Source organism: Notamacropus eugenii, chromosome 6, assembly GCF_028372415.1.
Source record: "Notamacropus eugenii isolate mMacEug1 chromosome 6, mMacEug1.pri_v2, whole genome shotgun sequence".
NCBI lineage: Eukaryota > Metazoa > Chordata > Mammalia > Diprotodontia > Macropodidae > Notamacropus > Notamacropus eugenii.
In genome coordinates this window covers 368,759,204-368,786,918 of record NC_092877.1, presented here as the reverse complement: position 1 = coordinate 368,786,918, position 27,715 = coordinate 368,759,204, and the positions used below count along the sequence as shown (strand labels likewise).

Here is a 27,715-nt window from a genome sequence, read left to right as displayed (position 1 = left end):
AGGAAGGAAGGAAGGAAGGAAGGAAGGAAGATTTGTAGATGAACTAAAGTGTTGGTAGCAGGACTTTTTGCGGCATCAAAGAACTGGAAACAAAGTCCATTGATTGCTGAATGGCTAAACAAACTGTGATACAAGAATGGAATGGAAAATCCCTGTGCCATAAGAAATGATGAACATGATGAAAACAGAAGCATAGAAAGGTTTACATAACTGATACAAAGTGATTTAAGCAGAACAAGGAAAACAATAAATATAAAGACTAAAGCAATGCCAGTGAGAAAAACAGCCAAGGAATCAAAATTGAATGCACAGGTCAAGGGGGTGGAGAGATCCCACAGGTGTGAAACATTGTATAGAATGTCATGTTTTTCAATGTGTGCTTCAGTTTTCCAAAATTTTTCCACTTTTTTTAATTTAAAAATTCTTTGTTAAAAGTATGCCTGTGAGACAGAGCAGGAAAAAGAAGATGGGTAGATCTAGGTGATATAAAATCAAAAGATATCAGTAAAAATCTATTTTATAAAGAAATCATTGGTAATTTGGGGGAGGGCAGTTTCAGTTGAATGATAAGATCAGAAGCCCCATTGCATATGGTTTAGAAAAGAGTAAGAAACAAAGTAAAGGCACTGCATATAGACACTTTTTAAGGAGTATGGCAAAGAAAGGGAGAAGAGATCTAGAACTATAGCTAGTAGACATGCTAGGATCTAAAGAGGGCTCTTTAAGGATGGGGGAGGCCTGGGTGAATTTGCAGGCAGTAGGGAAAGAACTAGCAGAGACTGAGGATTAGAAGAAGAAAGGGGATGGTAGTGAGGGAGAGAGGAGAGATCAACAATACATAGAGAATTGTCCTTGCCAAGTGAAAGGCTCTCTGCTTCATCAGAGACAAAAGTAAAGGAGGAAATAATGAAGGATGTTGTCAAGGGCTTGTGAAAAGAAAAGAAAAGAAGGAAAAGCACCTGGAGAATGGAAAGGACTTAACCTGGAGGAGTAGAAAGAGAGTGTTGAGGAGAATGGAATAAGCCTTGAATAGCCTCTGTGGAGAGAATCAGTTAGAGAGGAGTAAAAGGATTGCCTTCTGGAGAATGAGCACAGCTGAGATTAGCTAACATAAATTTAATTTGTACTCATGGGTGTGTGACTTCCTCCATCTCCGTTCAGCAGCATGTGAATAAAATGAAAGATGGTGAGAGTAATCCAGAGCTGCATTTTATCAAGCCATGATTAATGATGGGAGAAGGGAGCAAAGGGATAGAGGATAATGTAGAACTATTTCATTAAAGATGAGAAAGGAAAGGAAAAGGCTCTTGTATAGCTCCTTCTCTGTGCCAGGCACTGTGCTCAGGACTTTACAAATATTATCTCATGGGTTTAAAATTAATAAGAATTGAAAGGGAGAGTGTAATCAGAGTGGAAGTGATAGCTTGGGAAAGAGGTAAGGAGGAACTGAAGGTCCCAATGAGGATGAAAAACTGGGTTAGGAGGAATACAGCATAGGGAAGGTGAAATAGTAGAAGATTATGATCAGATAAAGCTATTTCAGAGTTTTTGCATGGAAATGGAACATGTGCTAAATGGCAAGATCAAGACCATACATGACCATCTTTGTGAGTAAGTAAGGCCAAGTGGAGAAGAAGGTCATGGGAACTGAGGAAACACTTGAGGGAATATCAACATATATGTTGAAATCATCTTGTATTAGAGCAAGAGTTGGGGTGGAAAGAAAGACTGTGAGTCAAACGCCGAATTCCTGTACTCATTGATAAATAACAACAATGATAATAACTTTATAGTGCTTTGAGTTTTGTAGCGCTCTTCATATGTGTTATCTAGTTTGAGAAAGAAGGGACAATGCCCTGGAGCTCAGTCAATAACTGTCACCGGGATCTGAGCTCAGTGATAAATCTGGATGGAAGAGATGGCTTAGTGTTGGTGTTAGAGAGAGTGTAGAAGTGGCAATGGTGGGGGAGAGCATGATTCTGACTCCAACTCTGGAACCAGAGAATGGGGGGAGCAGTATGGGTTTTGGGAGGGGTTAAGGGGCTGGTTATGAAAGGAGATACAGCCAGTACCAGAAGGGAAAGTCAGGGAAAGAGGAGTCAGGTCTCACTGAGAGCTGGAAGATGGAAGGAATACACAAAGAATGGGTATATGCTAAAGCATGTTTTTGTTAATTCTAGAGCAGAAATTCCAACGGACACAGTGGACAGGATGACAGATGTGGAGTGAGACTAGGCCTTGGAATGATAGACTTGGCAGTAGACAGGAATGAGAGATCGGGCATCAGGAGTTAGGGCACTTTTGAGCAGTCAGGAATGTAGTATGACCAAATTGATAGTTTAATGGGGATATGTGGGGGAGAGAGAGATTGCTAACCATTGGGGAATGGGCAGTGTATCAGGCATATAATAATCTCCACCAAGGAAGGTAAATAGGTAGAATGGCCTTATTCTAGTCTCATCTCATGGTCTGACCTGGTGCCTTTGCTCCACAGTTTATGATCTAAAATATACCTATTGTTCTAGAACCCAGGGGCACCTGTTCTCTCTCAGTTTCCTGTCTAAATAATTCTGTCCACTTTTTTTCTCTCATCACAATTTGGAATGAGATACAACATTCTAACTAGGGAAAATAGGAAGGATTGAGAAAACAAAGCCACAATAAGAAAGGAATCCATGATTCCGAATTGACTTTCCCATGGGTGACATATATAGACAAGTCCAATGGCCAGATGATTTCGTTGGGCTTCTTAGAGACAGAGAAAGCAGGCTCTCGCCCTCCAGGAAGTCAGCAGTTGGCAGGCACCCGGGACTGCGCCGTAGCTGAGTTCTGCAGGCACAAGCAGAAACAGCGGAAATTGTGAACACAAGCAGAGTACAGTCTATTTTAAGAGCGTTGTGACTGAACACTCAAACAAGAAATAGGCTTTAAAAAATAGACTCGTGCCTTTCCAGGATGTGATACTAAAGCACTTTCTCTTTCTGTCCTCCCCTCTAGGGCTGAAGTGATCCTTGGAAGTATCATCAAGAGGAAGGGATGGAGGTAAGTGTCATGACCAGGCCAGGGTTGCTTTCTACAGCATAGGATATCTGGTAGGGAAGGGGTCTGGAACAGGACAAATATAAGCACAAGATTTCAAGAGATCAAAATTATTCTGATAATTAAATGACAGGGAATAGGATCCTTAGAGTGTTCCAAGAAACAGCTGATGACCATGTATAACAAATAGCTAGAAGACTTGGTTTCCAGACAAGACGAGACAAAAGCTCACACACCATAGCCCAAAGACCAGGGATCAGAGTTCAGGTTCCTGAGGAAGCAGGATGAGGAGGATGACCAAAGTGTAGGCAAGTCCCTCAACTTCCCTGGACCCTCATTGGTAAAATGAGGGTGTTGGGCTTCTGAGGCACTTTGGAGCTCTAGGTTTATGCCCCACTAGGCTTCAGCACTGCATGAAGGAGGCTTTTCACAATATTTGTTTATAAAGGGAAACAGTGTTGTCAAGGCTTCTGGACTCTCCCTCCCCTAATTAAGAGATAAGGCAAGATGCAAATTAATTAAACAGCTATAGACTTTCACTATTTATTTCGCTAATCTCCCTGCATACAATGAAGCGAGAAAGCCAAAGCCTTGGAGACGAATCCTGTGCTGGTTTATTTATCCTCACAATTGGGCTTTGATCTTCTTCTCCTTTGTTCCAAGGGTTCGGAGGAAATTACAGTGATAATAGCTGATATTTATGGAAAATATAAGACAGCTAGATGAACTTGATGGACTTCAAGACTTACAAAGCATTGTAAATGCTGATTGGACCCTCACAAAATCCCAGTGAATTAGCTAGAATATCATTATCTCCACTTTCCAGGCTTGGAGAGGTTGAGCAACTTGCCTCTGGTCACACAGCTAGTCAGCATCAGGGATACAATTCGAATTCATCTTTCTAACTCTCCTCCTGTCCTAAGAAACACAGGCTATGAAGAAGCTTTAGACATTTTACATATAAGGAAACTGAAGACAAGAGGGTCATGATTTGCCCAAGATCACAAGGGCAGTTGCTGCTGGAGCTTAGATTTGAATGTGAGACTTCTGGCTCCTACGCCAGCACTGTTCTCTGTACCACCCTGAGTGCTCCGGTAAGTCAAGCTGGCAGGAAACAGTCCCTTCTATGTAAATATGCATTCGTCATGATAGCCCATTTCTTCCTCTGCACAAGGGGTAGAATCAGGTTAAGGGCAAGAAAGGCCATCATAATCCATCTCTATCTTCTTTCTATTTGGCAAAACATTCACTGAAAGTCAAATAAAATATCAACTGTCCTCAGTGAGAACAATTTGGCAGAATACACTGTGGGGGCACCTCCATGCATATACTTTGTATTAACTTGTAGGTTCAGTCTAGAAAAGTGTCTCACTCAAGGAGCTGGTCATGACCTAGCCTTCCTGTTCTTTCTTGTTCCCTCTGGGCTATTCTTAGACAGTGAGGGGAGATATGCTGCTAAAGAGCCATCTGTGTGGTACATTCATCTTGACCATTTTAGCATGATCACTCCCCCCTCATCCCTTGGAACTTCTCAGTGAGAATATGGACTCAGGCATAAATGGTTTCTCCTTCCCCCCAGAGCTTTCTTTCATTGCATGGGTCAGATAGTATCCACCAAGTACTCCAGCCTTGTACAACCTTAAGTAGGGGTACCTGATGAATGGATCATCCATAATGCAAGCACACAGAGTCTCAGATGGGCAGAGATCATACTTCTCTGAAGATACAGTTGCTATATATTAGGGACAAAAGGGAAGTTTGTACCCTGCCCACACTCCAGGGACATTTGCTATGGTTTACCTATATGCAAAAATGAGAGAAAATTCACAGAATCATAGCTCTAGAGACAGAATGGAACTTAAGGGTTATGTCCTTAACACCCTCATGTTACAGGTTGAGGAAACTGAGACTCAAGGGGTTTGTGACTTGTTTATGGTCAGAAAGGTAGCAAAAGTCAAAGGTTGGAGATGATCATCTGACTCAAAAATCAACATTTTTCCACCGTACCAGTCAGATTTACTTGTTATATGGTCCATTACAGCACCATCATAGTGGGCAGAATTAGGTCAAATGTATCAAACCCCATTGTTAAAGCACTCTTTCTTGCTTTCCTTGTTTGGCATGGTATACACCAAGAGCCAAACAAAACATTGTTCTGTCCTTCTTGATATAGAAGACTGAGCGGTGTGGAGGATGGAGAGATGACCTTGACGACAGAAAGACCTAACTTAAATTTCCTTCTCTGTCTCTTACTGCCTGTGTGACTTTGGACTTCTTGGTACTCTAAGCAACTTTGCAGGCCTGCAGGTTTCCAAGGAGATGCTGACCCACACCAGTAGAAGGAGTTTCTTCATCTGGGAATTCCCTATATCAGTGAAATAAGTCCCTATCCATCCCTGTCACCATCATCAGTAAGGAGGTTTTTGAAAAATCTGCTCTGTGTAGCCATCTACCTGTATATACTCACTTCTAAAATCTAGGCAACGTGTGAGAAATATACCTGCATTCATATCCTTTACATGTAATGCAGATGACATATCAGTCTTGCAAATGAATGCCAAAGCTAGCAGCTAGCCACAAACTATTCTCACCAGTTTCTATATGTCCCATGAGATTGGTGATAAAATAAACAGCTTTTCTTTCCTCCTCCAACCTGGGAGTCATAACGACATGAGTGGGGGACTATTTATGATTGCTGTCTTTACTTGTTATTTTGAAGTCTAAAACATAGCATGTGGCCCTTAATCCAAACCTCTGAGGAAAAAAAACCCCAGATCTCACAAATGAGCAAAGCATAGCTTTTTGGATGTTTTATGTAACTCATTTTGATTGAGACTTTCATAATGGTTCTGAATAATGACGGTCACTACATCAAGAACATTTGACACCTTGTTGGAGTTTATAAAAGGTGGAAAAATGTTTCTGAAAATCTCATTCCATAAAGTGGAAGATTTGCTTTCATATGACCAGTTGTTGCTCTAATATGCCCCAAGAAGGTGAGAAAAAAAGCCTGAGAAGTCCTCATATCATGGAATCTAGAAACTGAGACCCATAGGAGGGAAAGGACTTCACCAAGTTCATACAGGTCTCAGAATGGGACTTTGATCCAGATAACAGACTCAAGAATTTAAAGACAGAAGGGATCTTGGAGGTTGTCTGGTCCAATCCTCTCACTTTATAAATGATGAAATTGAGTCCTGGGGAGTTGCAGTGCCTTGATTATGGTCTCTCTGAGTTAGTAGCAATAATGCCTATTTATTCATATAGGCAGATCCTCAACAAATGTCTTTCAAATTAGTTCTTGAGAAATACAGAGGGTGTGGGAGAGGATTTGGTGACACTTTCTACAGCCTTTCCTCTGTGCAACTGCCTTGTTTGAATTACCAGCATTGTCTGCGTTGGTTTTCATAATCATAATGGACTTTGATAAGGGTTTTAATGCACCTGTGCTAGCACCTCTTGCTCAGTAGACGTAGTCATAAATACCTTTAATTCAAGGGCTCTCCAATTGTTTTAAGACTTTGAAACCAGGATCAGAGATTTTTTTTCCTGGAAGAATAAAACTGAATTATGTATCTCAAGAAATAAAATTAGTCTCTTGGGCAGGCCTTCTATGCACATCATGTGTTCTGTGAACCTCAAGAGATGCTTGGCATGCCAAGAATGCACATCACTGGGGGGAGGGGGGGCTTCCTTGGTGAGGTAGTTTATATTTTCTTCCAGGAATCCCAGGTCTTGTATTACCAAGAGTCAGATGTTAGAACTTTGAGCCAAAGATTCTGTAACTATTTACTAAAAGTAAGCTCTCTTTTGTTCCAGTATTTAAGAAACTTTGAGTCAGTAAATATAATTAGTATTATTGGAACCTCTATCTAAAGCTAACTGGCCAAATTCTGATGAATGTTACCCAGTTGAGAAGGTACGCTGGCTAACCTTTGGGGACCACTAAGGATATTGGCCATTGAAAAGGAACATGTGTCATTTTCTCCTTTCCTTTCTTTAGGAGTTTGGGATGGATGAGTGTCTAAAGTAAACTCATCTAGGATGTTCAGTAGATAGAGCACTAGCCCTGAAGTCAAGAAAACCCAAGTTCAAATCCAGCCTCAGATACCTACTAGCTGTGTGACTTAGCAAGTCACTTGACCTATGTCTTGGTCTCTTTCCTAATCCATAAAACTGAAATAATAACAGCTCCTATCTTCCAGGATTGTTCTGAAGATTCAATGAGGTATCTATAAAGTGCTTTGTAAACCTTAAAGTAGCATGTAAATGTTAGCTGTCATTATTATACGGTTAATAAATTGGTAAAGTATTTTCCATAGGAGCAATCTGTTTATGTCTCTAAAGGGTACCTTTGCCAAGCCATTCCCAGTCACCATCACTGCTTAGCCTTCTCTACCCACTCTCATTCACCTTCAGCCCTCTTGCATCATCATGTACTGACACCAATCCCACCCTACCATGGTATCCTCCCACCCTTGTCCAACTCCTCCTCTTCACCTTGCCCTTTGTGACCAAACTCCAGCGATGTTAGATGAACACTTCACATCTCTAAGCAGATGCTTCAAATATGAAACAGTGAGTTCTTTCTGATGGCACAATAATACTGTTATTGTATGGGCTTTATCCTGGCACTGATCTGGTTACTTCTTGGTTTTGTTTTTTTAATGTACAGGAGATCCAGCCTGGTTATAACAACCAAACTCTACTGGGGTGGAAAGTAAGTAGATTATATCTAACCCTCCAGCCTAACAGGACTCTTCTGTAGTGATGCATTCAGAAAACAAGTTTTGTCTGCTTATCGAGATCCATGGGAGTAATCTTTTTCTCACCTAATGGCAATATGTGAAAAGTGAATATTTAATGAAGTAATTGGCCTTTTAGATTCTATCAGGCCCTAACCCTAACCCTAAATGTGCTCCATTTCTAACCCTAAATATGCTCTGCTCTGATTCTAACCTTAACCCTAATTGGCCTTGCATTAGACCTGGGCACAATGAAGTAGATGAAATGGAAGATGGTGCAGCAACTTTGTGAAATGCTTGGAAAGCCAAGATTTCCAAAGAGTATTTTCACCTATGGTCCTGATTGTAAATCACATTTCAAATTTCAGCAAGAGAAAATAAACACAAATCTTCAGAGGAGGAAAACCCCTCCAACCTGCCAAAATGTGCAATAGTTTTTACTGCAGAGTGAGAAATATCTGGCCTGCCTTCCCCCCAGTCTCGGTCTGTGCTGCAATCCCTGCTCCTTGCAGTGAGCTCAGAGAGCTACCATCTCATTGGAGATGAAAATGGGATCTCTATGTTACTTGGGGTCAAGCCAAATGAAAGAGAATGAGTCTCTTTGTTTTGGACATGCCATCCAAACTTTGGAGGATGAAATGACTTCTCTTGCTCCCTTCGTGCATTTCAGGTTGTAAATACATTATTCAACAGAAAACGCAGGCTGGACTTCAGGAAAAATGCATAACCCTGTAAGCTCTACCAGCAGATTTGATTGCCCCATGCTATTCTCATGAAACATGGAAAGCCAACGAGTCTGGAAGGCCCTTAGTGACTACCTGTGATTGATAGATTGATAAAAATCCAGAAGAAAGAATCTTGTCTAGACTATTCCACGAGGAGAGAAAATATATATTTTCCTTGATTCTTTGAAGCTACTCACAATGAATATGAAGTTGGGGAGATAGAATTTCGATTTATACTCCAATGCAGTATGAATATAAATAAAGCAGCACTACATATGAATAATGTAGATTTATAGCATCTGCCTTGTTCTATTTTACTAGGCTATTGTTTTGGCTGATGCCGTGGACCCAAAGCCTGGCTTATATTTTAGAAACTGCACAGAGGAGACAACACACTAGAAGAATGATTGCTTCGTTGAGTAATATAGTATTATCTAGTTTACATAAGAAATAAGGGCCGATGGTTTATTGTTGTCTTTTACAATAGCCTCTGTCCAAAAGAAATTGGTGCAGCAGACACATTTCATCCACAATTTAAATTTACGGGCTGGTAGAATCCCTTCTGCCTACTGTACTGGCCAGGAGAAAATCCTGTTTAAGAGCCATGATATTAGTGGGGACCTGAACTAAGGCAGACCAGTCACCTTTAATTGTTTAAAAGAGAATATATTCTGAGCAGTCTTATTGGTTAAAAGGTGACTCCCGAATGCAAACAAAGTAGGAAGTCGGAGGGAACCCCAGATTGCTGGGTGAGGATTGAGAGGACAGCAGTGAACTGAGCTATGACTGAAAGGTAAGGCTTCCCAAAAGAGGCAGCGGGGCATCATGCTGACTTCAGAAGCCACAGGACTGTATTCAAATTCTGACCTTGCCACTTATGAACCTTGGAGAAGTCAATTGACTTCTCTGAGACCCACTTTCCTCATCTACAAAAAATACTTTCTAAAACTTGTGAGTTACAAATGTGAATTTTTTTATTAAAATGAAATGGTTAGAATAGATCAAAGGGCTATTACCATTTGGGGAGTCATGAGCCCCTTTGACAGTCTAGAGAAACTGGAGGATCCCTTCTCAGAATAATGTTTTTCAAAACATAAAATAAATAGGTAAGATTGCAAAAGAGATCAATTACCTTGAAATACAGGTATCAAAATATTTTTTAAAACCTGTCCACAGACCCCAGGTCTGATGTCAGTTGATCTCCAACATCTCTTCTGCCTCTGATATCTTTGATCTGGGTTTCCTTTCACAGTGGAGTCAATCATATCAACATCATGGGGTTGAACAAAATGGGAATCAACAAATAATTCTTGGCAGAGCTCACTATTTTTTTCATTTGAAATTCTTTGTTACTAAATTATGTCTCAGTCTCTATGGGAAACAATGATACTGTGATAATAACAGTCATTAATATATTATTACATATAATTGTATTAGTAATAATACTCATAGTTCACATTTACAAAGAAGTTTACCATTTACAAAATGCTTTCTTTATGATAATACTGTGACCTAAGCAGAAGAAACATTGCCTCATTTTTCATGTGGAGAAACTGAGGCACAGCAGCTGAGTGAATTACTCCGGCTTAAATAGCTAGTGAGTATCACAAGGACTCAGAGCAATATGGTTCTTCGACCTTAAGAACAAGGTGAGGTATGATGCATGATGACTTCTCCAGAAAATCAACAAATCAACTACCTTATGCCTTCTTATTTGGCCAATGACCTCAGAAGTGATGCTTTTGCTTCTGCTCTTGATGTTTCCCAGCATGATTCTGTTACGAACACTAGATCTGTAGTTCTTGCTGAAGTGAACGTGAGAAACAGATGTTTGCCTGCCATCTTTACAGTGCAAATCATCTTCAACCTGCCCACAGTGGGCAGTGAATTAAGAGGTTGAAGATAAGCCCAGAACTGCTGGCTGGCCACTTCACCCAGCATTCCCAAAATCAAATCTTCTCTGCCAGGTACATTACCTGGCCAGCAGCTCAATTCCCCTCCCAAGTCTCACCAATTACTGGCAGACCAAAGATGGGCTTCATCACCAAGGAAACTTCAGTCACTCTATGTGTAATAGATTCAACACTGTGCCTTTGAAGCAATTAAGCTGTTTGATTGAAGTCATCAGTGCCCATCTTTCATCTACCCCGCCTCCAAAGAAAAGAACATAGGGAGAGTTGAAACTCTATTAAATCCTATGTGGGTGCTGCGAATGTCCCTGAGTTACAGGGCAATCGCAGTATTGTTGAGGATAAATGGTAATGTCCCTATGACAGTCCATGCTTAATTTATCTCACTGAGACTTCAATGAAAAAGTTCACCGAGAGCCAGCCTCCTCACTGGTCTCTACCCACCCAGCACAAAGTATTTGCCGAGAACAGTGTATAAAATTAGCAGGTCTGTCTAAGTGAGAACATTTTTCTTCAGTATTCCTAGAACAAGAAAAAAAAAACAAAATCTACCTAGCAGCCACCCCCACTCACAGTCATTTGCCTCTTTTATCTTGGCAGAGCTGAAACGGAAAGAGGATTGTCACGAAAACACATCATTGAAGGTAAGTATTCTTTCTGCTCTTCCACTGGATTTTGTGAATTAATGATTCAGGAAAGGAAAGCACTTGACCAGTGAAGACCCAGACAGCCTGGAGAGTCATCCTAATACCTACATAAAAGGGCTGTGGTTGTTTCAGCTTCTGTAAATTTAAGCAAAAGAGGAAAGGTGGAGCTATCCAAAAGATTCTCATGGAGGCTGCTACTAGGATGATGAAAATGCTACCCAGAAGCAGTCGTACTTTTCTGTAGTAGCTTTCCACAGGTCCAGAATTCTGTAAGTTCCCCTTTCTTGCCAAGAATGAAAGCCACATTGTAGAGTTACAGTTAGTAGGGACCTTATAGCTTATTATCTAGTACGAGGTCCTCATTTTACAGTTGAAGAAACTGAGGCCTGGTGACTTGCAAGGTGACTTGTCTAAAGTCAGACAGCTAGCAAGGGGCAGAGTTGGGGTGGAGCTCAGTTGATGTAAAGCCCATGTCAGCCTCCTTTCCTCTGCATTTGAACCATCTTACCCATTGCATGGTTCTCAGTCTACTCATTGGGCCAGCAACACAGCCTGGAAGACAATATTGAAATGGAGGAAATTATTTCCCATTTGGAAGCTAGTTGAAATCTTTTGCATAGAGCTTTAATAGAGAGGGCAATGATGGTAACTCACATTTACAGAGTTTAACTCACATTTACAGATAATCCTGATTATCATGTTATCTCATCTGATTCATACAACAACACTGTAAGATCTAGGTGGGGGGGGAGGGGGAGAGAACCTTGATAAAATTAACCATGGTCTGTTTAAGAAAACTCCTTAATTCCACAGAGCAGTATTTCTGGCCAGACCCTTGTATCTCTTAGAAGTGAGAAGTCAATTTCCTAAATTTAAATTTTTTTTAAATCCTAGTAAGGATTTAGTAAAAATTCTAAATTTCATTACTCAAGGAGACTGCAGAAAAAATTTCTAGGTCTTTCTTCGTTAACTTTTTCATTAACTTTTCATTAACTTCATCACCCTTCCATTTTTCCTCTCAGTTCTCCCTTTGTTTATCTCCTCATAAAAGTACTGCTCTTCTCTTCTTGGCTTATTTTCACTTGTACCTTTATTCGATGTATTCCACAAACCTTTAGTCATGCTTGCTACATAAAGGGCATGGTATCAGGCAATACCAAAGAAAACAAATACAAAATCTTGAAACAATCCCAGCCCTCAGAGAGCTTACAGCATGTGCGTCGATGAGGGGACATCCAGAATATGAAGTAAAGACTTCCCTGTGGTTCATCAGATCTCCCTGAGTTTTTTTAACTAGACTATTAGACTTTCTGCCCACTTCTCTCCTGCCACCCTGGAATGCCCATGCATGAAGCACTTGTTAAATCTTTCACTGTAATGACATTTCTTACCCTTTCCTTAAGGAATGTATTTAAATAAATTTAATTCAGTAAGTATTTATTAAGTGCTGGCCATCAGGTCCCAAACATTTCCAAAGAGTATGACCACCTATATTTTATCTGCATGGAAATATTGTAACAGATATAAAAATTATAATTATTACAATATTAGAAATATCATGTTATAATTGTTATATTAATTTATGGAATAATCATATTAATATCATAATTGTGCTATAATATGTTATGTGAATTTATATACAATATATATAATGCAATATATATATATACATACAATAACCCTTTAAGGTTTATAAAGCACATTACAAATGTTATATCATTTGATCCTCAGAACAACCCTGGAAAGTAGATGTTATTATGATCCCCATTTTATAAATGAGGAAACTGAGGCAGACAGAGGTTAAGTGACTTGCCCAAGGTGACACAGCTGGGAAGTGTCTGAAGCTGAATTTGAACCCACGCTCCAGTGCTCTATCCACTGTGATAACTAGGTTGTTTTATTTTTATCATCATCACCATTGATTGGGACTGCACCTGTGAGTTATCTGTATAGAGAAATCCTTTGTGAGGTGACTCCCACCGATGCAAAACTGCCTTCTCTGTACAACTACGGGCAGTTATACAGTTTGTCTGGTATATATTCAGAAGCAAGATTTGAACTCAGGTCTTCCTAGCTCTTAAGCTGACTCCATACACAGCGTCGTGATGCTTTTCTATCATCATTATTATTATTAACTGCAACCCAGGTTGCTTATTTCTTTGTTACTCTTTTGCAAGAAGTATTTTTTTTCATGTCTCACCAGATGTAGGCTAAAGGGACCCTGAGCTCCTGCCACTGCTTAACCCTTCTCTATGTACAGAATTTCACTGCCAAAGTAAATCATCTTGCTGCCAGAGCAAAGAGACATATTTTGGCTGTGGAGGAATTCTCAGGGTGGGAGTTCTAGGACATCCCTTCTGTTCTTGGCTTCTAAAAAGTACAGTGTGGCAATAATGGCTTCCTCAGACCACAGGAATCAGCTTGGCATTGTAAAGTTTTAACACCCAGCTATCTCTCACTGCTACCATGTCTAATAACCATCACCGCTGACCTGTAGTTGTACTCAGCCAATGCAGAAAAGATCTGAGTCTAAACAAATAGAAGAACAGGGATTAATTATTATCCCCAACCTCTAAAGAAGAAAATCAGGAATTTTTTTTTTAATTCAAGGAATGACATAGGATGGAAATCAGTAAAGAAGACAAAAAGGTAAAATTGAGGAGAATAAAAGAGAAATTGAGAAGGACTGAGCCTATATAGCAAGAGATAAGGCAGGGCATTGAATTCCCATTAGTTTAATCTTCTCCTAACATTTGTGCATAATTTCAGAATACTTTTTTGTAAAGTCAATTTTATTCAGACCTCATAAAGCTTGATAGCAATGCCCAAAATTTCCCTCCCCCAAGTGAATTTGATAGTTGTTCTCTGAGGAGTTAATCTCTCCAGAAGAGCCAACAAGTTTAGCCCAAATGAACACTGCCCCAGATATGAACATTAACTCAAAAAAGAAAACTTTTGAGATTTAAAAACTAGGTTTTTTAAAAATGATTTTATAGTTTATAGTTTCAGGCAAGTATAGGAGATAGAAAGATCCCAGAAATACTGAGGCAGGGGGGAGGGAAGGAAGAGAGACAGACAGACAGACAGACAGACAGACAGACAGACAGACAGACAGAGACAGAGAGAGAAAGACAGAGAGAGACAGAGACAGAGAGAGAGAGAAAGAGAGAGACAGAGACAGAAACAGATCCATTTTTAAGAATACTTATGGCCAGACTATAATGAGAAAACCTTAGGGATAATGAAGGAAGACACAACCACTAGATCTTTAGACTCAGAAAAATCTGGAGAGACTTCAAGCTCTGTAATTTTTTCATCAGCTCCTACACCTGGAATGCCAATGACCAGAGTCACCATTTTGGTGAATGGTACTTAAAAACAGAGATGCTGAATGAACCTCTTTAAAAAAAAAACTCAGCTAGGTGAAGCTGTCTTGTGATTGACTAGCATCACTGACAATAACCGTAGTCTGACATTTCCCATGCTGATCTTGATGGACAGGGCTCTAATTTCTCTAGTCCTAATATGAGTTTGGCCTTTGGCTCAAACCTATATCAGACTCAATCTCCAGCAGCATTCTGTTCACTGGCTCATTCACTGAACACTGCCTCCTGGGGATTCCATCTGTTGAGTCTTTCCCATCTTATTCTCCATGTGTACATATCCAATCTAGCTTCCCTCCCTTTCATCTCCACTGTTCTGAACTTAGCCAATAAAGAGGAATGGGAATTTGATAGGACAAGGGCCTTGAGGCAGAAGCCAAATTCACATGTAGTCAGCCCTGTATCTGGGGAGGAGGGGAGAGGGATGACCTTGGCCAAGCAGCATAGTTTGTGAAGTACAAAATGAGCTTTATTTATGCATCAATAGACTTTGAAAACCTCCCATTAAAGGCCTCACACACAATGAATGCAAAGTCCTTGTCTTTGTTCCAGACAGGTACAACATTCTCTAAGATTTCTATGACTGGGAAAACAATATTCCTACAAGCTGAGAAGTAGAGTTAGAGGGGACCCTGGAGAACATCAGACCCATCCTGTTCATTTTACAGATGAGGGAACTGAGTCACTTAGACAGTATCACCCCGGTGGGTGGCAAGAGTTTGGGGCAGAATTCAGAAGCAGGTCCTCCTGATTGCAGATCTCACATTCCACTTAATACTCTCATGGTCCCAGTTCAGTGATTCAGGAACATGAACCCCAGTTCAGTTCAAGGGGTTCATACTAAATATTATTTATAATTGGAAAGAATATTAAGAATTCAGGGTGGGGTTGTCACAATATAACATTGTTGCTGCTGCTAAGGTTTTTTAAAATAAACAAAAATATTGGGAATCACCACACTACTCTGTGTTCCCTCTCTTAGGAGGGGGGCGGGGTTTACTTTAGTTAAATGTTACAAAATCCCTACCTAGTGCTAAAATACTCTACTGCTTCTTTGCCAAATATGACTCTAGAACTCATTAGGTAAATGAGCCCTCTACCTAACAATATAAAAGGCATATTTTGAAAATGTGACTTCTAAATGATGCAGTAAATCAGAGAATCTTGTCCAAGAGTTTCATTGACAATGGAAGGAAATTGGATGCCATATCTTATTCTTCATTTTCCTAATACTTTAATCTAATTTACCAAAGCGCTAGTAGATACAAGGCTGCTCTCTGGCTGGGGATTGGGTCCCTCCTCCGACATATACTGGCTGAGGAACTTTGGGTCAGTTGCTTACTCTCTCACTGTCCCTCCCCCCCAACTCTCTAAGAACATAAATTGTTGATCTGCATTGGTAAAGAAAATTTTCACACCAGGACTTCCCCATAGCAGTGAAATAATAGATTCTCCTCCAGTTCCCTCACCAGTTCAAAGCACTGTGCAGGGTGTTAGAGATACAAGGATAAAACCCCAAAGAGTCCTTGTAGTCAAGTAACTTATATTCTACTTGGAGGAAGGGGAGAGATAAAATGAGGACACAGACATCTAAATACAAAGTGATCCAAAATCATTTCAAGACAGAGTCATGATCATAATAATAGCTAGTGTTTCTATTGTACCCATTATGTGCCAGTCACTTTGCTAAGCAGAGTTTACAAATATCTTATTTGATCCTCAGGACAACCCTGGAAAGTAGATGTTATTATGATCCCCATTTTACAAATGAGGAAACTGAGGCAGACGGTGGTTAGGTGATTTGCTCAGGGTCACAGAGCTAGTAAGTGTCTGAGGATGGATCTGATCTTAGATTTTCATAACTCCGTGCTTAGCTTTCTCTCCCCTATATCACCTTGATGTCTGAGGAGCTCAGGAAAGACCTCTTGTGAAAGGTAATATCTGAACCCGGGCTTTGAAGGAAGCTAAGCATTCTAAGACCTGACACAAAAGCTGGCTTTAGGGTTTCAGAACTACTTAGAGAAGTTATCTCTCCCTTGATCCCCATGAAAGCCCTGGCAAGGATAATCTCACCATTTTGGTGTGCCCTTGACCATGAACATGCTGCACTTGTTTTAGGGGAGAGGGGGAAGAAATCTGATTTAAAAAAAGACTTGAACAAAAAGGATTAACATTGAAAATATCTTGGATCCAAGCCCAGATGCCCAAATTCAAATTTAAAAGCTGGATACCTGAGGTAAATGTCTTACAGAAGGAGGCTTCCCTTTGCCAAAGGGCACATCTCAAACTTCTGTTAAGTAAGTAGCTCAAGACCCACAGGGCTTTGAAATTATAATTTAACCACCCCAAAGTCCTTTAATTTGTAATTTTCCTGGGACATACATTTTGAGAGTGGCATGAGCTCATCTGAATTTCTAGCAGCAACCCTTGCAGGGCATACATAAACATGCACTAAAAACTTCATGGGTAGGTGGGGGAAAAGAATGGGGGGGGGGACTGTCCTATTGAAAAGAAACTAGAAAGTGATACCACAAAACAATGTCAATTATTTGAAGGAAATAAATTCTTTTCAGGATAAACTTTACCCAGAAAGGTTCTGCAGCATGGATTTTCTGATAAATTCAAAGGAATTAAATTGATTTTCTTTTGAGAAATTTTTAGGAACTTCAGAGTACCCATTGGGATGATTGGGAGATACTCCAAGCTGAGAACATTATAGAAACATTGAGAGAAATTTCTGTTCTGGGGGTGGAGGCAGGTATGAGAATTCAGACTATTTGAGGTTGCTAGTCTCCTGCTAATGGCCATATCATTAGCTCTTCCAAGAATTCGACCTTAGCTAAACTAGCCCTCTAAGTGAATCTGGACTTCACATTTCACCATCCATTGTCATCTCACTGATCAAAACATTTCCCAAACCATACCCTGACCCTTCACTTTCCTATCAGGAAAAAAAAAGATGGTTGTCTTATAAGCCAGCTAAAAGTCAAATTGAGTCACTCAAATTTAAATTTGTAAGAGCTTCATTTAACACACAGCGAATTTTACACACATAATAAAAAACAAATTTAAAATATTCAGTCCTCCTATGAAATTAACTAAGCTGGTAAAAAAATGCTGTTTTTCAGGAAACTGAGGTAAAACATTTCTTTCTTTCGGATGCACTGAATCACATTCCACTATAATATTTTAGGAAAACATTAGTTTTAGTGAAATTAATTAATTTCTCTGACTATTCACAGGAAGCAGCCAATTAATTAGAACTGGGATACGGCTATCAGGCCCAAAGGCCTTATTCCCATTTTTCTCACTATTTTCCTATTTTTCAGCTGTTTTTTCTTTCAAACTCTTAATGTAGTGGTTGTTTTTCTAAAGAATGACCGAAATAAAAATGGTAGGACATTTGAGTGTTCCACGGACCATGATACCTGGGCATTGATGTTCTAGGTCAAGCCCTCAATTCATTTCCCCATAAATCGTAATGCTCCCATGTGTATTTTCTTGGATTTAGTTTTTCTGTATATTTTCCTGCATATTTCTGACTCTCTATGATCCTGGGCAAGTGGTTTAACCTTGTTGAGTCTCAATCAACTCCCTAGGATTTATTTTCTAAGTTGTAATATACACTCTGTGATTGGTGGAGAGAGTTCCCACACCAGGAGTTTCTTACTTGAACACTCACAGATCCTTCTCAGGTTTGCATAATGTGATGCATCTCTGGGCTACTGGGGGAAAGATTTTGATATGAAGAAAAGGGAACACTGGAGTCCCATAACCTGTCACTTATTACCAGTATCCCTAGGAGAGTCCCAACTTTTCAGGGTTACAGGGTCCTCATCAGAAAAATGAGTAGGTTGAACTAGATGGATGCTGAGTTTCCTTCTAGCTCTAAATGTTTGACCTGGTGAATTTTTTAACCCTCTCACACCAAGAAAAAAAAAGTTATGCAGTCACAGGATCTTAGAGACAGAACTAGAAGAAACCTCAGAGTCAGTTTGGTCCAGATTCTTGACCTTTACTTGTGTCCTGGATCCCAAACACAGCCTGGTGACACCTGCAGAATCCTGCTCAGACTCAAGCTTCTAAGAGGATAAAAATTAAAAACAGAATCAATCAATCAATAAGCATTTATCAAGCACCTACTACATGCCAGGTGCTATGCTAAGTGCTGGATCACAAAGGAAATCAAATACATTGAAATAGTTATTAAAATAATAGAAAACAAGTTCACTAGCACCAGATTAAGACCTTCCAGTTCAACTCAGTTAAGGAGCCTGAGACCCAGAGAGATTAAGCTTAAGGCAAAGACAGATTTTCATTTCTTTAAAAGAAAAAAGAAGTAGTCTTTATTCTTAAATCTGACTCTGGGCATGACTGAGTCTCTGAAGAACATTATTACTGAAACAGTATTCAGTTCAACCAACATTTATTGATTTCAGGTTCAAGTGTGTTTTCTAATAGAAGCATTAATATAACTGAAAAAGATAGAAAGTCTATAAAAGGGGCACTCAGGAGAACTCTGGCATTTTTTTAATGTGGTGAAGCATCCTGTTAATGTCCTTTCATTCATTAGAAGGTAAACTCCCTGGGGCCAAGGTCTGTTTTTCCCTTTCTTTGTATCCCCAGTACTTACTGGCTTACAGTAGGTGCTTTATAAATGCTTGTTGAGTCATTGGCTTGTTCAATGTTGACTTAAAGGTTTTTCTAACCCCACGGATTGTGTGTGTATTTCTGCTGTTTCTTTCAGGACTGAAGGGTTCCCTCCAGAGACTGCAGCTCGAATATGTGGATGTTGTCTTTGCCAACCGGCCTGACAGTAACACACCCATGGAAGGTCAGTATTACCTGGTTTCAAAGTGATTGAATGTGCTGGACATCCCTGGGCTAGCAGGTCATGGAACCAATTCAGGAGGGGCCAAGTCTATGTGAAACCATCATTGGCCTCAAAGTCTTATGGGTCCTCAGTGCTTACCTTTAGGCCAAGGGTTCTTAACTGTGTCTATGTTATAGACCTCTTAGACAGCTCACAGAAAGCCAATGGGTTTCTTCTTAGAGTGATGGTTGTTATCAAAATCAAAGGAAATGCTAATTTTCACTTAGAGATTAGTTAAAATAAAGATATATTTTTTATCCCATCCACATTCATGTACTCCCTAAAATCTATCCATGGAATCCATAGGGGCTGGTAGAGCACAGTTTAGGAAGTGCTGTTTCTGACTAAACATGGCATTTTTCTTTAAAGAGAAAAAAAAGGCAGTAGGAGAGAATGTTTGTTCTCCTTGCCCAATTATCCTGTTCCATTTCCCTGGTCCATCCTCTTGTTTGTGATTCCACTAACGAAAGAGTCAAATTAATTACCAAGGAACTTTATTATCTAACCATCCTTAGATCAAATTTGGTTCTTCCTGCTCAATAAAAACTTCCCTAGTCCACATTTATTTCTGTCTCTAGCAATGGAAGCCAGGAGGATTTACTTCAAGCAGAAATCCAACAGGAAACTGTTTCTGAGCTCCTGTAATACTCCTCCAGGAGCTCAGCAGAGTCAAATCTGGAAATCTCAGCTGAATGGGGAAGGAGGGGGAAGGGACTCCTAGAGGACAGTCCACCCTAGTCACATGCAGTTGAGCCAGCACAGCAGGATGGCCCAGGTTCCCCTCCGACAACCACTGACACCCCTAGGGAGCTGGGGCAAGGTCTTGGTGATGAGAGAGCCCTGAACCAAAGCTCTGATTACCTACTCTTTATGGTCAGGTTGGCTGATGATCTTTAAAGGTGACCATATTATTTCTTTTTCCCTCTGTAGCTGCTTCAAACAACAGCAAACATTTGAAAATTCAATTCGATTCGATTTGTCAAGCATTCCTAAGTTTGAGGCCAAGAACGGAGAAAAAGCCCAGTGGTTGTAGAAATGTCCCTCCTAACTCTAGATCTATGACTCTACCCTCAATGACTGCCATGTTATCTTGTATATAATAGGTATTTAATAAGAGTGTGTTGGATTGAATTGAAATGAAACTCATAATGCACATGTAATGAGTCTAATGGTTATAATAGAGGTGAGAGGATACAACTGATTTTTGGGACTGGGGTCTTCCTGTGAAGCACCCCATGTAGCACGCAAAAGGTAAATCTATTCCTGCCTGGGTACTTTCTGGTTGTCTGACTCTTGGATAAGTGAGAGTTTGCTGCACATGAGTGCCTGAATGCCAAAAGAATAGCACTGTTAGAAGGAGGAATACTTCTTTTAGACTAATTTGTCTATACATGATCCATACATGATCCATACATGGATTTCAAATGTAAAATATGAGACTCTTCTCAATCACATATATAACTATGGCAACAAACAGAAGTTAGTAAAACCTGCCAAGTAAGCTGTAGCATTGAGGGGTGTCTTGGCTGAAACCACTTGGCTGTTTTATGTAGTGCCTGAATCCCCTCTGGGATGGTGCCAATACAACAAGTCAATGGATCTGTGTCGAAGCTCCCATGTTTCACCGATTCCCCATCTCAGTCTCTGCCCTCCCTTATCCTAAAGAGAATCCTGTTCTAGGAAGGAGATAAGACAAATGTGGAAAGAATTGAAGCAGGAGGCGAGAACAATTTAAAAAAAAAAAAGGTGCAGTCTTATAGAGGAAGAAGAAATAATGCCACCATCAAGGAAGTTATCCTGGAGGAGAGGTCGTTTACATTCAGCCTTGAAGATTTTGGTGGGCAGCAATGGGAGAGAGGAACTGGATGAGTTAGGGAAACTGAGCCCTGAGGGCCTCTGGAGGAACTCAGCATCAGAGATTTAATACAAGGGAATTCAAGAAGAAAGTATTAAGTGCCTGCTATTCACCAGGCACTGTGCTAGGCGTGCTCACACACACACACACACACACACACACACACACACACACACACACACAGAGTCAGTGCGTCAGAGAACTCACCTTCTATTTTTGCCATTATGTTTATAAATGCAGAAGTACCTCTGTGTTTTCAGGGATACATTTTTGAGATCCCTTCAAACACGGAAATCGTCTGCTATTGAGCTATACCCTCAACTGGGGACCAAATTCTAAGTTGTTAATTAGAGGTAGATATGAACAGCCTCCATCCCACAGGCACTAAAAAGTACCAGTAAGAGGCAGTAGTGTTTCTGGACTGGGTTTCCAGTGGACTGGTGGACTCAGTACACTTGGTAATCTTCCAAATGAGAAATCATAAAGCTACAAATGTTTCCTATGTGTTTCCTGTACCTAATGCCATTGAACTCTGGCAAGATTACCACTGGCTTCATGGGGCATCCTTATTGCTCCAAATTCATGGTACACAGTAAGGATGCCAAGAACAGTGAGCAACGGGCATTCACCAGAAGTTGGTCTGGTCCAAGAATATGGCATGCTGTGTCTCAGAAGCCAGGAGTCACCTTCCTCTTCAGGAGCAGGTGATAGAATGTCATGCAACCTAAGGAAAGGACAGTCCCACCAACACGGTGCCTGATAGCAATTGCAGCTATTTGTTTTTGTGGGAGAGAGATTAGCTAGGTCCATCCCCAAGCAATTACTCCTGCTGGATGTGCTCCAGCCCAAGCCTCATGCTGTCCCTAGGAGAACAATGCTTGTGCCCTTTGCTTTTAGGATGAACGAGTCTGCTGAGTGTGAAGGCATATGTCAGTTGCTTGTTGGATCCCAAGGAGTTTTCAGAAATTGGAACTAGTCTCTGGAAACACATTCTCTTATTCAGCTTTTCTGCTTCATGTGCAGGGACGATGCTGTCTTTGCTCTCCCAGGGCAGGGTCAGCTACATCTCCCTCATTAACTTTGTGGGGATGCCCCTGAGAAGTTGGGGCATAAGTTCTCCAAGCCTCTGTTCTGGTGTGTTCTCTCCACTATTAGCAGCCAAATGAACATCAACTAGCTTTTACAAAAGGATATTTGACAAAAGGATATTTCAAAAGGAATCAAAGCTAGAGCAAAAAGAAGAACATAGACACTTCCCTCCCAGCACTGGCAGGGCTCACTGTACCCCTTTCCCCTTGTTTCAATGGAATTTAGGCTTAGACGACTGAGTGACTGAGTTTCTATACAGCATTGTTCCCGACAAGTTCATGCGCTAGGCTCAGAAGGCCCCTCCTTCCCAGATCCTCAGGACATGGATGCTCAACTCAAAATGCCAGCATTGACTCAAGTGCCAGATTCCAGGGAGCTTGCTCACCAGAGCTCTTGAGGCCATTGCCATCTCCCTCAACTACAATACAAGAGCAAACACCACGACGAAAACCTGAGGCCTGTACTGGGAGACTGGTGGCCAGGGAGGGCCAGAGCTCTCGCTCTTCTCTCTGTGGGACACTGCCAGGTAGGAAGATGGCAAATGAGGGGAAGGGACAGGTGCCAGCTAACTAACGCCTTTGAAATATATCCCAATTCCTACTAAGCTCCTGCCGTCAGTCAAAGATACTCCTCCTCACCACGTGGCTAGTGAACCAGAACCAGTTACAGAATCTGCACCTTCTCCAAAGCCCAGTGGAGATTACAATGACCCAACACTGGGCAGGCTCATCAGAAGTAGGCTTATTGAAACATTCCCAGTTACCTATTCAACAGGTGAAACATTCTCATAGGGTAGGGCATTAGATGGCTCCATAGTGCAAGCCTGAAGTCAGAAAGACTCATCTTCCTGAGTTCAAATCTGACCTCGGACACTCAGTAGCTATATGGCCAAGTCACTTAATTCTGTTTGCTTCAGTTTCTCCATCTATTTGGAGAAGGAAATGGTGAACTACTCCAGAATCTTTGCTAAGAAAACACAACATAAGGTCACAAAGGGTTGGACACAACTGAAAAATGGCTGGACAACTGATGGAGTGTGGAGGGTTCAGGGAGGAAAGGAATCAGGTAGTCAGAGATGGGCAGTGAATTTATGCCTCTTCAAGTAGGAATGGTGGTCTCTATATCCTGCCCAAATCCTGAAGAACCTACACAGGTTAATTTTGTTTTTACAAAATTAGAATATGAGCTTGTTGAGAGCAGGTTCTATTTTGTTTTGGGCTTTGTGTGCCCAGTGTTCAGAATATTGCCTTACATGATTGTTGAATTGGATTTTTACCTCCTGTAAAGCATTTTGAGTAACTTGAAGAATGGTGCTTTATAAATGAAAAATATACTGATTTAAGGAGACATGTTCAGAGGTAAATGTTCATTAGCTCCCACTCATTGTTTATCACCGAGTTTAACTAGAGGACTGTGCTCAGTGGAACGTTCTTTTACCATCCTGGCAATATGGCATCCCCAGCTTCTTCCTTCACATGTCGTTTCCTTGGGTATTTGTGTTACAGTTATTATTGTCAGTTGTGTCCAATGCTCTGTGACCCCCATTTGGAATTTTTTTTAATATATTCAATTACCTGAGGGATCTATGATTTCATTATTTATTAGCATGTGGAACTGTCCGAGTGAATACTCCTTCCATACAGGCTGGTTTCCACACAGATACACCTTAGTAGGCAAGTCTTAGGGAGTTGTGTCTCCTGCATAAAGATTAAGTGATTGGCCAGAAAGGGCTATATAGAGCTAATGAGTAGCACAGATGGCTTTCGAATCCAGGTTTTCCTGACTTTAAGTGCATTACGCTAGCCATTACTGCCAGTCTCCAAACTTTTTTTAATCACATACCCCTATCAGTTAAAAAATTGAGCATGAAACCCCAAGACATGTGACCCCTTGGGGTTTGCTGAGGTGAGAGAGTGATAAGGTCAGTCTTTGGCATTAGGAAAATCTCTTTGGCAGCCATGTGGAAGATGAATTGGGGAAGGGGCAGACTGGAAGTCAGGTGGATCAATCAGGATGTCTTTGTAGTAGTCCTTGTGAAAAGGGATGAGAGCCCAAGCTAGGACTGTGACCTTGTCAGCAGAGAGCAGGGGTCAGATGAAAGTCAAATGAAAACAAATGGCACCTGATTAGACATATGAAGTGAGGGTATAAATCTGGTTGGGGAAAGATGTTTGATTGACAGTAATGGGCAAGTTTGGGACAGGGTTGGATTTGGTGGGGATTCGATACTGCCAGGGTGGGGGGAATGGGGAATATATGGATATGGAATATAATGTAAAGAGGTCATGACCCATCTATGACTACTCATCGTATGGGACTCACTGTGTTATTCTCCCCTCAACACAAACTGGCGCGGTGGGGCTTCTATTCACAGGATCTTGGCTCAGAGTGGAATGAAGTACCCTCTGTTGCAGCCAGGTAAACTGGGAGAAAGTGGGTATATTGGGAGTGTTGGAGGAGCAAAATGTTCCCAGTAGCAACCATGTTGCTGCTTCTGTGGGTGGGTGCCCAGTGATGACTGGGTCACAGCTATGAGGAAGCACCAACACCAGCTTAGAAAGACGAGGGGGGAGTGGAGTGTGGGAAGAGCTTGAATAGCAGAGAGATTGTGTCAGTGTCCAGGGGAAAGTGTCTTGGTGGTGTGGCGATGAGTCCTGTGATTGGCTAGGATAGGATGCCACCCATCTCCCCACCCTCTTATTGGTTGGTTGTACATTCCTTGGAATGACACCATATGTGTTAGAGCTCCCCTTCCCACCTTGGACAACGCACACCATTCTGCCCCTGCTTGTAAGCACAAACCAGCAGAAAAGCAAGTCTGCTCAAAAGATTAACTCAATGCCAAACCCAGCAGGGTGGAAAGAAAGAAGAATGCTTCATTTGTACTATCTAGTCCTAGGGAGCGCAGCCAAGGGGATGTGGTCCTGACAGCCCATGATAGAGTGTTTACTTGTCCCCTCCCCTTGTTTGTTGGTTTTTTGGTTCACCCAGTAGTAAGTCTCTTTTCTCTTATAGCATCTGCTGGGCCATCTGTCTATGTTTGGCATCTATTCTCTGGCATCTATAGAATATTTTATGATTCCTTGGAAAAATCAACCCAAGCCTTAATTCTTCTCCTTCTCTTCCTCCTCCACCTTCTCCTTCTCTTCTCCTTCTCCCTCCTCTTCTTCCTCTCCCCTCCTCCTTTTCCTTTTTCCTCTTCCTTCTCTTCCTCTCCTCTGCTTCTCTCTTCTTTCTCTCTCCATTTTCTCCTCTTCTTCCTCCTCCTCTTCTTCTCTTATTCTCCTCCTTCTCCTTCTTCTTTGCCTTCTCCTTCTTCTCCTCCTCCTCCTCCTTCTTCTTATCCTTCTTCTCCTCTTTCTCCTCCTTCTCCTTTTCCTCTTGTTCCTCTCCTTCTTTCCTTCATTCTTTAGTTTTCTTCTTCCTGTAGTAGTAAAAGGCCTTCTCTCTGCCTTTAAGTAATGAGTTGTAAACCAGATCCATAAGCCCTTTGAAATTTATGGTTGATCTCTATCAGAGTAAAGGAAACCGAGCTAATTCTCAGTCTCCCGGCATTTGCTTCCATCATTCGCAGTTTCATCCACATTCTCTCCATTCTTCAGCTATGTACAGCTTTGCTGCTGTGTGGCCTCAACATAGCATTGCTATTAAAAAAAAAAGATGATCCTTTCAGGGAGAAGTTTAGGGTCATTAAAAGAACTGCCCAATTTCCCCAATTCTTTTCACTTAGATTCAACAAGCCTTTAGTAAGCATAATGCACCAGGCATCGTGTCAGATGTTTGGAATTCAAAAACAAAAATTAGAATATCTCCTGTCCTCAAGGAACTTATATTCTTCTTGCAAATATGGTCCAAATACTCTATTCCTCCTTTTTAATCCTAGGAGTGGGTCATCTAACAGCTGGGCTTACAGACTGATGGGCCAGTGTTATGGGCTGCATATCGTCATTTGACCATTAGATAATATTCATCTACTTGGTTTTTCTAACCGGGCCAAACCCTTGAATAACTTTGAATCTTCTTTAGGAGAATCTGTAATATTCTGGGGTTTGATGTAATCAGCCCAATGTCATCTACAAACATGAACATCTATTGACGGTGAGGACTCCTCACCATCTACAATGCAAGCAATCTGTTTTCCATTTGGACTCAAGGCTAGACTAGCAACATGATAGTGGTGGTTGTGTGATCATGTGATGGATCTGAAAAGAAGGCGGGAAGGTTGAAGGCAGGAATTGAACCAAGGCCTCTCCCAACTCCAGACTCAGCCCCTTTTCAACTACCCCCATACTACCTGAGTGGTTACATCTCTGTATTTGTTTGTAGTACTGCTGAGTCCCACATTAATCCTTCCAGTTTACCATTCTTTCTATGACCCCAGAATAAAAGTCTCCAAGCACTATAGGGGTCCTTCAAGGGCAGTTTCTAAGCAAAGTATGCCATATGCAGCTTTTCAGATCAAGGTCAGAAGAGGGTCAACCTTTGAGCATGTGCTAATTTGGACTGTACCCATGCTATTTTTCTTCTAGTATTCCTAATGGAAATTAGCAATCTTTCTATAGTCTCCTACTAATTATAGTTCAGACAATCTTATGGATCATGCTGATCACCATTGCCACATTCCTTCATCTTCTAAAATTGAAAGGTGCCAAAGTTTCTAGGGTATTCAAGGACCTTCTGATGCTTCCATTAACCACATCAACTCCAGAAGCTTTCTCTACTCACATTTTTAAATTTCTCCTAGCAGTGTATGCTTAAGGACTGGATGCATCCTGGCACATAGAACATTCTTCAGATATTCACAAAGAGATGCCCTAAAGAGTTACTTTCACTCCCATGCTTCATGCTCCCTTTCAAATAATTCATTTAGAGTCAGTTAATAAGGGTGAAAACAAGCCCCATCTTTATTAAGGAGGAGGTCATATAAGATCAGTCTTGATGCTTTTTATGGACACAATGTGGGCATTTTGTCCTGAAGCACCCATTCATCTGCAACATGGCACAGGGGTTTTGAAGACTGGCCTTAGAGTCCAAGGGTTTGAATCTCATCTTGACTAATTACTATCTTGTGAGACTGGCTTAATCACTTGAACATTCTAGGCTTAGTTACCTCATTTGGTTTCCTCTAAGGTCTCTTCCAGTGCTAAAATTTGTAATCTCTTACAATCCTTTGGCTATCCCAAAAACATAGAATGGATTCATGATTTCATTGGCATGAGTATTCCCTCTACTGGTATATAACGTAATCCCTCCATAGCCTGTCATTCTGCTTGCTTTTATCCCAGGAGGATCATCTTTTTCCACTTAATTCATGCATTTCCATAAATCCTCCACTAGGGTCTCACATGCTAAAGTTCTTTGACTATCTCAGAGGCACCATTGTAGGAAATGGATCGTCTATTCATGGCTTCTTATTCTTGCAGCATGATGACACACCTCTTTTGCCACT

At 41.0% G+C, this 27,715-nt stretch overlaps 1 protein-coding gene across 2 annotated transcripts in view; it reads left to right on the top strand.

Moving 5' to 3' along the window:
* KCNAB1 (potassium voltage-gated channel subfamily A regulatory beta subunit 1) overlaps window positions 1–27,715 on the top strand; it is a 421,316-nt gene that overhangs the window by 329,646 nt on the left and 63,955 nt on the right. For both annotated transcript variants that reach the window (XM_072618659.1, XM_072618660.1), the window contains exons 5-8: window positions 2,998–3,042; window positions 7,715–7,759; window positions 11,020–11,063; window positions 19,197–19,283. In XM_072618659.1, the coding sequence (XP_072474760.1) occupies window positions 2,998–3,042; window positions 7,715–7,759; window positions 11,020–11,063; window positions 19,197–19,283 (221 nt within the window). The remainder of the gene's footprint in view (window positions 1–2,997; window positions 3,043–7,714; window positions 7,760–11,019; window positions 11,064–19,196; window positions 19,284–27,715) is intronic.